This window comes from Sesamum indicum, linkage group LG3, assembly GCF_000512975.1.
Source record: "Sesamum indicum cultivar Zhongzhi No. 13 linkage group LG3, S_indicum_v1.0, whole genome shotgun sequence".
NCBI lineage: Eukaryota > Viridiplantae > Streptophyta > Magnoliopsida > Lamiales > Pedaliaceae > Sesamum > Sesamum indicum.
In genome coordinates, this window is record NC_026147.1 from 13,515,445 (window position 1) to 13,530,821 (window position 15,377).

The window sequence follows — 15,377 nt, forward strand, 5'->3', positions numbered from 1 at the left end:
TACCAAATCTTTTTGGATAAGTTAGTTAATAATATAATATTTAATTTTGGTATTAGATAATATTTTTATATTTCTTGGTTGTTTTAATTTTTAATTTTTTTAATTATTTATTACTTATTCATTTCATTTTAAAGACTATTCAAGTAAGCGCAATGTACGTGCATAATTAGATAGTCTTTTTGAATTTTATATTTCCATGTAAGAAAATAGTTCTTATTTTTATTTATTTCTAGATAAGTGTAAGATTGCTTATCTTTATCCCAAAAATTCACCAATATTTTTTTAGATAAATTTGTCAGTAATATAATTTAAAATATATTTGATATAAAATACTACTTATATATTTTAATATTAAAATTTGAATTATCCATGACTTACTTTACTTTAAATTTTGAATTATTGATGATATTTATTTATTTATTTTAACACGTAATCCTGCTTATTCTGGTTGCCATATTTCGGCAATCTATTTGAATTTTACTTTGCCACTTAAAAATTATTATTTACGTTATATTTAAATTTAGATAAGTTCGATATTATTACCTTAATTTTTAAATTATTTATTTTTACTTATATTTAGATTTAAAAGTAAAGTTTTGATAACTTTATTTACTAATTTTTTTCTTTAAAAATAAACAAGAAAACAAAACCTGCCCTTTCTTTGACACGAGATACTAACTAGTATGTATAACAATATTCAAAATAAATAAATATATATTAGGTATGGGGAGAGCCACAACGGAAATGAGAGGTCCAGAAGGGTTGGGCGCAGTGGATAACCACCCATGCCTTATATGGCCCTCATTCCAGTCTTGTCCTTTTGTTCCACCCCACGCTTTGGCAATGTGCCCATCTTCTATCCTGATTTATTGATGCTCCATCTTTTCTTAGAGAAATAAAATATAATTAAATTAAATTGTAACTTGGAAAGTGAGGCTGCACACTGTAAAAGCTGGTGTAAGTTCCTGGAGTGCTGACGAGTCGAGCCGGTCTGCAAAGCTTCGATTTTGAGTTTGACTCGAGCTCGAGTTCAATTATCTCTGTTCATTAGTTTGCGAGTTTCTTAAATTTTTTTATATATATTTTTATTTATAAAATTTTTATATAATTAATCGCATATTCAATATTTTATCAATTTTATACTCAAAATTGACCATATATTATAATTATTATCAATACCATACATTTTATTTTGAATAATAATAAATTATGGTACTTTTATTTATACATATAATCTTTATACAAAAATAAATTTAATCAACAACTTAGTAAATTATAATATTTTTTGTAGTTAAAATTATTATTTAATATGGCACATATAAATTTTATGTTATATTTTGATATATATTTGTATTGTGTTATAGTTTTTTTAAATTGGCAAGTAATTCACTTATGAAATCTTTTATGTATTTCTGAATTTTATATTTATATCAAGATACATACTATGCATTATGCAATCTATTTTATTACTTATACATTTATGTCGAAAATTTAGTAATTCCTATGAATTAATCTAAAAATAATGATAATAATAATAATAATAATAATAATAATAATAATAATGACGGTTGAATAATTTTAATTATTTTTATTATTATTTTATTATATATATAATAACATTAAAAACTTTAATAAACAATTATGATATTTTAAAATTCGAACACCTGATTCACCAAATTTAAATATATACAAGACTGTATTCATTAGTTCATATCAAACGGTATGATTTAAAATCACATGGCCCAATTCAACGATACACCATCTTGAATGATTATTCTTATGTTTCAAGTACGATATCTCGACATCCGTATATCCAATAAGTCTAAAACTTTACCAAATGTATTTTTCTGTAAGTTTGATCATATCAAACGGTTTGATCTAAATTTTAATGACCCGACTTACCCATGTTGTTTAACAATGTAAGATGCTAGTTACATCAATGTAATTTTAACATTTATAAATATATAAATTTATTGCAGATTGTAAATATATATTAATCTCAACTATAAAATATATTTATATATTTCAATACGTTTCTACAATTTTAAATTGTTCAGTATGAAATTTTGTTTTTGGTATATTTTACTGATTATATTACTATTAAACTAATTAGTAGTTTATATTTATAACAATAAATTAAAATTTCATACTATATTTTGGTATATTTATAACATAGTATACATTTTGCAATCTATTTTTTTACTTATAAATTTAAAATTTGGTGATTCTCATGATTTAATCTAATAATAATAATAATAATAATAATAATAATAATAATAATAATAATAATAATAATAATAAAATCAGCTCAAGCTTGAGCTTAACAAAGAAGGTCGAGTTCGATTCGTTTACACCCCTAGGTGTAACGTAAATATGATAGAAGATTTTTCACCATAATCTTATTTGCATATTGTACTGAATAAAGAATTAAAAAATGGGATAACAATATTTATAACCTTTGACTTATGGTCTGTTTATACAAATCACTCATGTCTTTTGGATACATCTATCAGAAAGTCGATATTATCCACATACATATGGCTTCTAAAAACGTTAATATCATACAGAAACTATAGGTGTTTTTGGGTTGTCAAGAATGGTGTTTGTAATAATTTAAAAAGTAAGGGTAGCTTATATAAACAGATCATATGTTAGGAAGTGTAAATATAATTATTCCTTAAAAGGTTGATGTTCATTACTAAGATTCTGAATAAAAACAAGCCTTAAAATCATACAAGAACACCGTGTTAAACGCACTGTTTCGCATATTCGACATGTATAATGACGCGACTAGAATTTTTTTTTTCTTTCTTTACAGTTTTAAAAAGTACGGTAGCTAAGGAAAAAAGAAAAAAAAATTCCAATTTGACTTCTCACTCTTGTGAAAACATATTTTTCTTCTTCCTATCACAAGTCAAAAGTCTGTTGATCTATTGTTGTAATGTAACTTCTCATCTCCCACCAAAATTGTCCTAAACCTGTAATCCCAACTGAGCTGTTTCTTGAAACAAAAACTACCCATTTCTGATATACAATCTATATTGTTCATAATATTATACACACAATGCAAATCTAATTGCATATTCACTCAATTATTCACTATTATGGAGTTGTTGAGTATTTTTTTCACTTACTCACTGTACTCACATGATTAAGTATATTGTGCAACTCGTAGACTTTCGAAACGAAACAACGAGAGACAAAACATAGAGACACGAAACGAATACATGAGCTTATCTTAAAATAATTGCCAAGTGCGCAAGCACGAGCTCATCCCATTATACCTTCATAGCCATCTCCTCTTCTGCTCTTAGCATAGAACATAAAGATGGCCAGTACAACGAGACCGACTCCAAACAGAGTAACTGCCCAACCAAAATCGGAGATCATCCTACCCGTATGTGCCTGCATGGGATAAGCAACAGACTGCATGTTAGTCCTAAAGTGATCACTTGATCCTACAAGGTTAGCGGTGTGTTTTTACATAAATAATCACGGACACATTAATAAGAATTGAGAAAGAGGAAAAGTAATTCTTCAAGTGTTATGCTGTGCCTCGTCTCTCTGTCTACGCCTATAGAGAGGTTAGAGTGCTGTTTGTTTGCATGCCTTCTAATTATACTTCTAGTTCAAAGGTCTTGCATGTGTCCATATGATGACTTTGTCATATACACAAGGAAAATGAGATTTAGAAATGATCATGTAGTCTATCTTACTTCAGTGCAGGAATGCATTTGGTTTTGCTGATGAATCTGAAATCAGGAGGTAAAAGAGCCCCATGACTCCTGTATGATTCTGTGTACTGCTGTAGTTAGATACGAGCGTCAGTGTCTCTCCGGCAGCAATCTTGACAGAGCCAGGTGAAGGGTAACAGGTAGACATTCCCACAATGTAGCCGGCCTCATTTCCAGGTTCATCTCCCATACCATAAGTTGGATTCGACGTGCATATTGCTCGCCCTCCCTGAATTAATTGACCAAAAAATTACCATCCAAGAAGAGGTTAGCAGATATTCATATTTTTTTTGTTGTGAAAAGTTCAATAGAGTGCTGAAATGAAGTCCTGAGATAAAAGTGATTAACTAACTTCAGCGGCTGGAAGGCGCCAAACTAAGAGAAATACATCGATTCTCAAAGGATTTGCAGATACTTTTTATTTACTTATACTGAGAGTGTAACTTCATCCTGGATGAAGCGAATACGAATCATATTCAGATAAGAAACCAGCCACAAAACATATCAAGTAGTGCACAAAAACTAATTGTGATTATGGAGTTTGTTCCATCCTGAAACTTACTGTGAAGAAACGAATTTAACCAATCCCAGCAAAAAAAATTAAACATTGCTCGAATGTGTTTAGTATGTGTTTGGAACAAACAAGAAGAAGAATGGGAAGATTTATGACTAGGTGACTGGAGAAAAATGTACAAAATGTTAAATACCTACCCTAGGTGATGGCAGAAAAATGTGCAAAATGTTAAATACCTCCCCGTAAAGAGTTGAACCAACGCCTCCTGCATGCTGATGTCCGACCCCATATATTACGTCGCCACCCGTTGGCAAACTAACAGTTAAGGTTTTGGTATGAATGCATCCATCATTGGCCACGCCAACTGGACAAGATTCAACATCATACTCGACCTATATAAGAACACTCCAGAAGAGTTAGGGGCACACACATGAAGGAACATAAAGAGGAATGAATGATACCGCAAAAAGATACAGTAACTTGGCACTAAATCAGTGGTATTCTCCTTAATGTTTACTACACTTTCCTTCCAATTAATGTGATCACATTCTGTCCTGAATCATTAGAGCAACCATAAATGTCTTGTCATCTAAAGGACTAAAGTAACTAAAACAGGAAATTTGACTTGCAGTAAAAGCATGCTTGTGAAAGTTTTCCAAATAGATGAATAATAGCAAATAAGACTTTCTATACTCACACGCTTCTTCAAACTCGTTGTCTGGGGTAACATAGTTTAGATAATAATTATACAACAGAATAAGGAATATGCTTTTACCATGCAAATATGTCTAGCTTTGAGCCCCCTGGACTCATCTGCCTTTGTCCATATGTCAGTGACGTCAAGTATATAGATTTTAACAGGCACAATTGAGGCATCCCAATCGACATACGTCACTGTGTACCTCAAGACAAGGCTTCTCTGAACACCATCAAACCCTTCCTTCACCCTGCATCTTGCACCATCATGACAACATCTCAGGCCACCATTATAGTTTGGAGGCAAGGGGCGGCCATGTCCATCCACCGTAAGATTGTATAAGTCACACCTGCACTCAGTGCAACCCAAATTGTCTTCAGCACCCCTAGTATCAATTGCATGCACATTAAGCATCCATCGCTCCTCGTATCCATCAGGGATATCTGCAGGATTACCGACTTCAATTCCATAAGGATCCGGCACATAAGTTGCTGTTCTTCGAGTCTCTGATCCCAGGCCAAAGTACTGTGAAAGGCCACTATCACAAACCCCATTGTTCCTTATGATAATGTGATCGGAGTGGAGGAATCCTAGATCGTCATGGTGCTTAGGAATATCTATACCTTTTCGCTGATAGTATCTTACAACAATCCAATGGTGCAGATAAGTTTCATGAAGGGGAACTGGATTCCCTTCCTCATCAACTACTTCGGCATTAAAACTCTTGATAGCAATATGACCTCTAGGAAAGTCGATGTTGTAGTAAACCTTGTTAGAAACCAATCCTGGTTCCAACACAATTTTAGGTGATACAAACATATCAGTTTTCAACCCATTTTCACTTCTTAGCTGCGCTTGTGAACTTTGAACCACAAATAACAAGAACACGATTGACAAGAAAAGCAAACGGAACTCTGAACCACAAGCCATTTTTCACCCCAACAGGCGTTGCTTACACCTGTTCAAATCCATATTAGCAACACAAAAAGAAGTCATACGAACTCTACGAAGTTCATCACACATATCTACACCGAAGGTGCTTTTATCCACATAAGCTCGTCATCAATCCAATCACCTCTTTCAACCAAATTAACAGAAAAGTAATACTAACAAATTGGATAACATACTCATAGATATTCCGAAAGGCAGGCACATACATATCATATATCCGAATACACCTTTTAACTAAATTCAATTCATAAACTTTATTTTTCCCTTTCTTTGAATACTTTGTCTTCAGATACTTCTTAGCATAAAAAATACTGAATTCAGACAGCAATTGAGAGAAACAAACTGAGATTACATCTATCAGCCCAAAACACAAACAGTTTATCTACCAATCAAACAACACCACCTTGCAGGCTTCATCACTAAACAGCACAAAACCAAAACCTGAGGAGGTTGCTAAAAATCTTGAAAAAAAGAAAAAAGATTCACAAGCATATACCCATTACAAATAGAAACTCTCCTTACACACCGAGTTACACAGAATCCAGAAAGACCCAGGAATCAAATGATTGAAAATCTAAGCAACAGAAAAGAAAAGCTTACCAGACACAGTAGTGTGGTGTCTGGTTCAAGAATTACAACATTGTTGAAGGGCCTATAGCAGACACATGCAGATGCAGGAGCAGACTATATTGTGATTCACACCCAATCACTGAAGTTCTTGTTTGATTTCGCATTCCAAAAGTGGGTGGACCCCTCTTTTTCGAGTACCAAAGAGAATCAAGGAAATCAAACGATATCGTTGACAAGTCAAAGAGTTTACAAAAGGTAAAATTTATTTTAATTTAACTTCAAAATAGTCCTCATGGTTTTAACTCACTTCAAATTAGTCCCTCCAGTGGCTAATTCTTCCATATTACCTTTATAACAGTTCTTTTTCCTTAACAAATAAATCATTTTAATGCTTCCCTTTCTATTTTCAAATTGCAATTTGGTCCCTCCCCCATAAATTTGAAAAAATATAATTGTCTTAATTGGAAAAATTTACCTTTGGGCAATTATTTTAGACTACAAACATAATTATTGTGAATTTAATAAATTTCTTGAAGTTTTTAAATAAAAGATCACTTGAATAGATAAGTTGGAAAATATTAAATAAAAAATATTTGAACGAAAAATCTTCTCAAATTAGAACATAAATAAATAAGTGAATATGTCAGCCAAAATAAGTAAGTGAACATAAAACCCCTTATTTTTATTTCAAACAATATTATAGCTTCTGAATTTTTTGGATTGCCAAAATTATCCTCTCACTCTTTTATATATATATACTTATATAATTTCAACAGCATTTTTATTTAAGAAAATTGCACCAAGTATTTATTTATTTTCTTCTCCAATTTATTTCGAGTATTTTTTTTTTTTAATTTGAAAGTGCAAGAAATTCATTACATTCATTTAGAGATAACTGCACTTCTCTCTCCTAAAATTTAATATAGAACTACACATGGATCCCCATTTGAAAAATTATATTTAACACCCATGAGGTTTACTTTTGTCTAACACATAAGTCATTCTGTCAGTTAAAATTCACCAAATTTGTTGATATTAATAAAAAATTAAAAAAAATCTATATTTACTTACAATTAACTTATTACTTTTTTATTGCAAATTAAATAAATTTAGATAATTAAATATTAGATTATTTATCTTTATCCAAAAGATTTACCAGATCTTTTTGGATAAGTTAGTTAATAATATAATATTTTATTTAGGTATTAGATAATTTTTATATTTCTTGGTTGTTTTTAATTTTTAATTATTTATTACTTATTCATTTCATTTTAAAGACTATTCAAGTAAGCGCAACGTATGTGCATAATTAGATAGTCTTTTTGAATTTTATATTTTCATGTAAGAAAATAGTTCTTATTTTTATTTATTTCTAGATGAGTATAAGATTGCTTATCTTTATCCAAAAAATTCACTAATATTTTTTTAGATAAATTTGTCAGGAATATAATTTAAAATTTATTTGATATAAAATACTACTTATATATTTTAATATTTATTAATTATTTTAATTTTAAAATTTGAATTATCTATGACTTACTTTATTTTAAAGTTTGAAATACTGATGATATTTATTTATTTATTTTAACACATAAATCCTGCTTATTCTGGTTGCCATATTTCGATAGTCTATTTGAATTTTTATTTTGCCACTTAAAAATTATTATTTACATTATATTTAAATTTAGATAAGTTCAATATATTACCCTAATTTTTAAATTATTTATTTTTACTTATATTTATATTTAAAAGTAAAGTTTTAATAACTTTATTTACTTGTTTTTTCTTTTAAAAAATAAACAAGAAACTATAACATCCCCTTTCTTCAAACAAGAAAACAATATTCAAAATAATATATATATATATATATATATATATATTATACTGCATAAAGAATTAAAAAATGAGATAACAATATTTATCTCTCTGACCTATGGCCTGTTTACACAAATCACTCATGTCTTTTTGATACGTCTATCAGAAAAGTGGATATTATCCACACACATACGGCTTCTAAGTCATACATAAACTATCAGTGTTCTTTAGTTGTCAAGTATGGCATCTGTAATTATTCAAAAAGTAAGGAGGACTTATATAAACAGATCATATGTTAGGAAGTGTAAATATTATTATTCCTTAAAAAGTTGATGTTCATTACTAAGATTTGATTAAAAACAAGCCTTGGAATCATACAAAAACACAGTGTTGAACGCACTGTTTAGCATATACGATATGTAAAATGACACGACTAGGGCTTTTTTTTTTTCTTTTCTTTCTTTCTTTACAATTTTAAAAAGTATGGTAGCTAAGAAAAAAAGAGAAAAAAAAATCCAATTTGATTCTTCATCAAGAGAACTCACTAAAATAGAAGTCAGGATGTATATTTCAGGAGGCAGTCACCTCTCAGATTGGACCAACCTTGATTTAGACACCAGCAAAATGTCAACAAAAGTAGCATAGGAAGAAAGTACTAAATTGTCACAAGTCAAAAGTGTGTTGATCTATTGTTGTAATGTAACTTCTCATCTCCCACCAAAATTGTTCTAAACCTGTAATCCCAACTGAGCTGTTTCTTGAATCAAAAACTAGCCATTTATGATATACAAACTGTATTGTTCATGATATTATACACACATTGAAAATCTAATTGCATATTCACTCAATTATTCACCATTATGGAGTTTTTGAGTATTTTTTCACTTGCACATTGTACTCATCATGATTAAGTATATTGTACAACTCGTAGACTTTCGACACAAAATAACGAGAGACGAAACATAGAAACACAAACCGAATACATGAGCTTATCTTAAAATAACTGCCAAGTATGAAAGCACGGGGCTCATCCTATTATAACTTCATAGCCATCTCCTCTTCTGCTCTTAGTGTAGAACATAAAGATGGCTAGTACAATGAGCCCGACTCCAAACAGAGTAACTACCAAACCAAAATCAGAGATCATCCTACTCTTATGTGCCTGCATGGGATAAGCAACAGGTTGCATGTTAGTCCTAATGTGATCACTTGATCCTACAAGGCTAGCAGTGTGTTATAAATAATCACGGACACATTAATAAGAATTGAGAAAGAGGAAAAGTAATTCTTCAAGTGTTATGCTGTGCCTCGTCTCTCTGTCTACGCCTATAGAGAGGTTAGAGTGCTGTTTGTTTGCATGCCTTCTAATTATACTTCTAGTTCAAAGGTCTTGCATGTGTCCATATGATGACTTTGTCATATACACAAGGAAAATGAGATTTAGAAATGATCATGTAGTCTATCTTACTTCAGGCGTGCAGGACTGCGTCTGGTTTAGCTGATGAATCTGAAATCAGGAGGTAAAAGAGCCCCATGACTCCTGTATGATTCTGTGTACTGCTGTAGTTAGATACGAGCGTCAGTGTCTCTCCGGCAGCAATCTTGACAGAGCCAGGTGAAGGGTAACAAGTAGACATTCCCACAATGTAGCCGGCCTCATTTCCAGGTTCATCTCCCATACCATAAGTTGGATTCGACGTGCATATTGCTCGCCCTCCCTGAATAAATTGACCAGAGAATTACCATTCAAGAAGAGGTTAGCAGATATTCATATTTTTTTTGTTGTGAAAAGTTCATTAGAGTGCTGAAAAGAAGTCCTGAGATAAAAGTGATTAGCTAATTTCAAACGGCTGGAAGGCGCCAAAATAAGAGAAATACATCAATTCTCTAAGGATTTGCAGATACTTTTTGTTTACTGAGAGTGTAACTTCATCCTGGATGAAACAAATACGAATCATATTCATATAAGAAATCAACCACAAAACCTTATCAAGTAGTGCACAAAAACTAATTGTGACTATGGAGTTTGTTCCTTCCTGAAACTTACTGTGAAAAAAATGAATTTAACCAATCCCAACAAAAAAAATTAACATTGCTCGAATGTGTTTAGTATGTTTTTGGAACAAACAAGAAGAGGAATGGGATGATTTATGACTAGGTGATGGGAGAAAAATGTACAAAATGTTAAATACCTCGCCTAGGTGATGGGAGAAAAATGTGAAGAATGTTAAATACCTCCCCATAAAGAGTTGAACCAATGCCTCCTGCATGCTGATGTCCAACCCCATATATTACGTCGCCACCCGTTGGCAAACTAACAGTTAAGGTTTTGGTATGAATGCATCCATCATTGGCCATGCCAACTGGACAAGATTCAACGTCATACTCGACCTATATAAGAATATTTCAGAAAGTTATGGGCACACACATGAAGGAACAGAAAGAGGAATGAATGATACCGCAAACAGACACAGCAACTTGGCACTAAATCAGTGGTATTCTCCTTAATGTTTACTACACTTTCCTTCCAATTAATGTTATTACATTCTGTGCTGAATCATTAGAGCAACCATAAATATCTTTGTCATCTAAAGGACTAAAGTTAAACTAAAACAGGAATTTGACTTGCAGTAAAAGCATGCTTGTGAAAGTTTTCCAAATAGATGAATAATAGCAAATAAGACTTTCTATACTCAGACGCTTCTTCAAACTCACTTGTCCGGGGTAACATACTTTAGATAAATAATTATATAAAAGAATAAGGAATACACTTTCTTACCACGCAAATATGTCTGGCTTTGAGCCCCCTGGACTCATCCGCCTTTGTCCATATGTCAGTGACGTCAAGTATATAGATTTTAACAGGCACGATTGAAGCATCCCAATCGACATACGTTACTTTGTACCTCAAGACAAGGCTTCTCTTAACACCATCAATGCCTTCCTTCACCCTGCATCTTGCACCATCATGACAACATCTCAAGCCACCATTATAGTTTTGAGGCAAGGGACGGCCATGTCCATCCATAGTAAGATTGTATAAGTCACATCTGCACTCAGTGCAACCCAACTTGTCTTCAGCACCCCTAGTATCAATTGCATGCACATTAAGCATCCATCGCTCCTCGTATCCATCAGGGATATCTGCAGGATTACCGACTTCAATTCCATAAGGATTCGGCACATAAGTGGCTGTTTTTCGAGTCTCTGATCCCAGCCCAAAGTACTGTGAAAGTCCACTATCACAAACCCCACTGTTCCTTATGATAATGTGATCGGAGTGGAGGAATCCTAGATTATCATGGTGCTTAGGAATATCTGTACCTTTTTGTTGATAGTATCTTATAACAACCCAATGGTGCAGATAAGTTTCATGAAGGGGGACTGGATTCCCTTCCTCATCAATTACTTCGCCATTAAAACTCTTGATCGCAATATGACCTCTAGGAAAGTCGATGTTATAGTAATACTTGTCAGAAACCAATCCTGGTTTCAACACAATTTTAGGTGATACAAACACATCAGTTTTCAACCCATTTTCACTTCTTAGCTGTGTTTGTGAACTTTGAACCACAAATAACAAGAACACGATTGACAAAAAAAGCAACGGGAACTCTGAACCACCAGCCATTTTTTACCCCAACGGCGTTGCTTACACCTGATCAAATCCATATTAGCAACACAAAAACAAGTCATATGAGCTCTACAAAGTTCATCACACATATCTACACCGAAAGGGCTTTTATCCACATAAAGCTCGTCATCCATCCAATCACCTCTTTCAACCCAATTAACAGAAAAGCATTACTAATAAATTGCATATCATTCTCATAGATGTTCCAAAAGCCAGGCACATCCATATCATATATCCGAATACACCTTTTCAACTAAATTCAATTCATAAACTTTATTTTTCCCTTTGTTTGAATACTTTGTCTTCAAATACTTCTTAGCATAAAAAATACTGAATTCAGACAGCAACCGAAAGAAAGAAACTGAGATTACATCTATCAACAAGTAAGAGGCCAAAACATAAACAGTTTATCTACTAATCAAACACCACCACCATGCAAGCTTCATCACTAAGCAGCACAAAACCAAAACCTGAGGAGATTGCCAAAAATCTTGAAAAAAAGAAAAAGGATTCACAAGCATATACCTATTACAAATAGAAACTCTCCTTACACACCGAGATACACAGAATACAGAAAGACCTAGGAATCAAATGATTGAAAATCTAAGCAACAGAAAAGAAAAGCTTACCAAAAACGGTAGTGTGTGTCTGGTTCAAGAATTACACATAGAAAGAATATTGTTGAAGGGCCTAAAGCAGACACATGCAGATGCAGGAGCAGACTATATTGTGATCACATTGCAAAAATGGGTGGACCCCTCTTTTTTAGCTTGAACGAAACAACGCACATAATTTTTAATAATATTTTTATTTTATTAAAGCTCATAATTATTTTTTTATATTAAACTTTTGATATTGTCCTGCAATTTCACGTACAAAAATTATCTGTTAATTTTTTTAATGCATTAATTATCAATCTATATTTTATTAACATTAAATTAAAAATTGACACTTTGTACGATATATGTTATATAAAACGTGCAAAAACAAATACTAATTTGTTATTTCTATTAACAATAAAATGGGAGTAAATTTAGTTTTTGAGTCCATATAATTGCATGTTCTTCTGAAGGAGCTTGATTAAGTAGTTAGTTTAAGAAGAGTTTGGGAAGTTGAAGGGTATTTTTGACATTATAATAATTTTCATACATTGGTATCAAAACTACCACTTTAACGCGTCGTGCTATGCACGGACTTAATTTAATCATGATTAAAATTTCAAATATGTCAAAGTCAAAACAATTTTAGCACTCATGATGTTTGTTTTTGTCTAATAAATAAGTCCTTCTGTTAGTCAAGATTCATTAAATTTGCTGATATTAACAAAAAATATAAAATAAAATCTATATATACCCCAAATTAACTTATTACTATTTTATTGCGAGTTAAATAAATTTTTAATGATTAAATTACACTGATACTTATCTATGCGTTAATGCATTTGAGGAGGTACTTTATTGTTATAAGAATGATTTAGTTCAAAAAAATTATTTGACCTGCAACAAATCAATAATAAGTCAATCGAGGGTAAATATCAATTTTCGTTCAATTTTTTTATTAATATCAGCAAATTTCTTGAACTTTAACTAACAGATGTATTTATTTGCCAGAAAGAAGGAAACCTCAAGAATGCTAAATGTAATTTCTCAAATTATAAGAGATCTACATGCGATTATACCAAACCTCAGAAGAGGGGAGCGTAATTATCCGGTTGTACTTATATTCATTGATCCAATTATATATAAAGAGAGGGGAAGTAGTGATGGAAAGTGAAAGGATTTGTAGTTTCCCAATTATGACAACACTTGAGCCTCTTACCCAATTCTAAGTGTCTATTGCTTCATGTCCCTTTTATTTCTTGGTTTCACACTTTGGTCCTGACCATGTTGTTTTGTCTTGGTGCATGATGGACATTTTCAATAAAGGCTAGATGGACATTTCTTTTTAACTACGTACTCTCACAACTCAGATTTTCTTCATCATGTGATGTTGCTTGGATTGAAATGCTAACTATGTATAGTATTTGATTCAGGTCGAGATTTTTTGCTCTGATAGATTAATTTTTAAGACCACGTTCATTTTAATTTGATAGTAAGAACTCCTGAAAAAAAAATTATCGTCGAGTTTGCTAGGCGATCCTCAATAATAATCTTTCGGATAGTAAGAATCTGATTCGAAAATCTCAAGTATAATAAATACAATGTGATGTATCCTTTTGATGTTGATTATTGTCGTTATTTATAAAAATCCTGATATTTTATGTTGCTTGTCCCAAAAGAATACTGTAGGGTTCAATGAATTAGTTTAGTAGGTTAAGTTGACGAATTCAAAGATAGTGATATATGATGTTGGCAATGAAGAAAATGTTCGGAGAATTCTTCCAAACAATATTATAAATTATTAGATAATAATGCATAAGCAATGACAAAATCATTACCCCGGCCCTAAACACCGTTTAGCTGAATTTATTTAAATATATCTATAAATTCAATTATTTTCTAATTTTTTTTTGAAAATTTTATAAGAACAGGATCATGATTTTATAAAATAATAATAATAATTTGATAATTAAGTTGATCGATCAAAATTAAAAGAATTTATTAAAAGCTTAAAGTTTAGTACTATGTGCATTAATTTGATGTATTTACGTCCAAGGAAGGATCATCAAGTTTTGTAATTTTTTTTTAAAATTATACATAAATTTTATTTTATTTGTTATTGTCCCATCAAAATTTTGTAACTTTGTTTAAAATCATACGTAACTTTTCTTTTTTTATTTTATATGTTGTCCTATTCAAACTCCTGATATAGGATGCATCGAGAGTGCATTTTCAAAAGGATCTGTCATGCTCTTGAAAATTTCATTATATAAGGTCCGACTAGGTCATGTACTCTGCCTAAACTAAGAGTCGGAATTATACAGAATATGAATCGAAATTTTAATATATTTTTTTTAAAATTTTGATATTTCAATTTTTATTATAGGTATTGATTACCCAAATTGAGCCAAATACCATTTTTTTGAGTATTTTCTATGAGTTTATGAATAGTAATAAGGATTCGTTATACTTAAATTCCTCTGAAAATATAAAATCATATTTTTTTCTATAGAAGTTTCAAAATTATATTTATATTCCTCTTGAGAATTTGTTATTTACACACGATCCGTTTTGATTAGGATTTGTATAAAAACTGCTGACATTAGCAAGAAACTTAAATAAAATTTTAATTTACCCCTCATTTAACATTCTCATGTAATTAGTTTATACTTATAAGAAAAAAATATAAAGATTTAAATCTCACTCCATATATATATATATATTATATTTATCCCTTTATAAGTACAAAAATATACTTGGGAATGTTAAATGAGCGGTAAAATTACAAACTGACATAATTTGTTTTGCTAACGTCAATATTTTTCATCCAAATAATAACAGGAGATGGTTAAGTGTAAAATAG

The 15,377-nt window shown here is 31.2% G+C and overlaps 2 protein-coding genes across 2 annotated transcripts; both read right to left on the bottom strand.

Moving 5' to 3' along the window:
- Window positions 3,718-6,650, bottom strand: LOC105158512. The gene is made up of 4 exons (XM_011075295.2): window positions 6,497-6,650; window positions 5,024-5,903; window positions 4,485-4,640; window positions 3,718-3,963 (listed from the first exon to the last, which is right to left on the bottom strand). The coding sequence occupies exons 2-4, from the start codon at window positions 5,873-5,875 to the stop codon at window positions 3,718-3,720; spliced, it is 1,254 nt and encodes a 417-aa protein (XP_011073597.1). The 5' UTR covers window positions 5,876-5,903; window positions 6,497-6,650.
- LOC105158513 lies at window positions 9,029-12,683 on the bottom strand. Its single transcript, XM_011075296.2, has 4 exons — window positions 12,545-12,683; window positions 11,061-11,939; window positions 10,517-10,672; window positions 9,029-9,999 (listed from the first exon to the last, which is right to left on the bottom strand). Exons 2-4 carry the CDS (start codon window positions 11,910-11,912, stop codon window positions 9,751-9,753), a joined length of 1,257 nt encoding a protein of 418 aa, XP_011073598.1. The 5' UTR covers window positions 11,913-11,939; window positions 12,545-12,683; the 3' UTR covers window positions 9,029-9,750.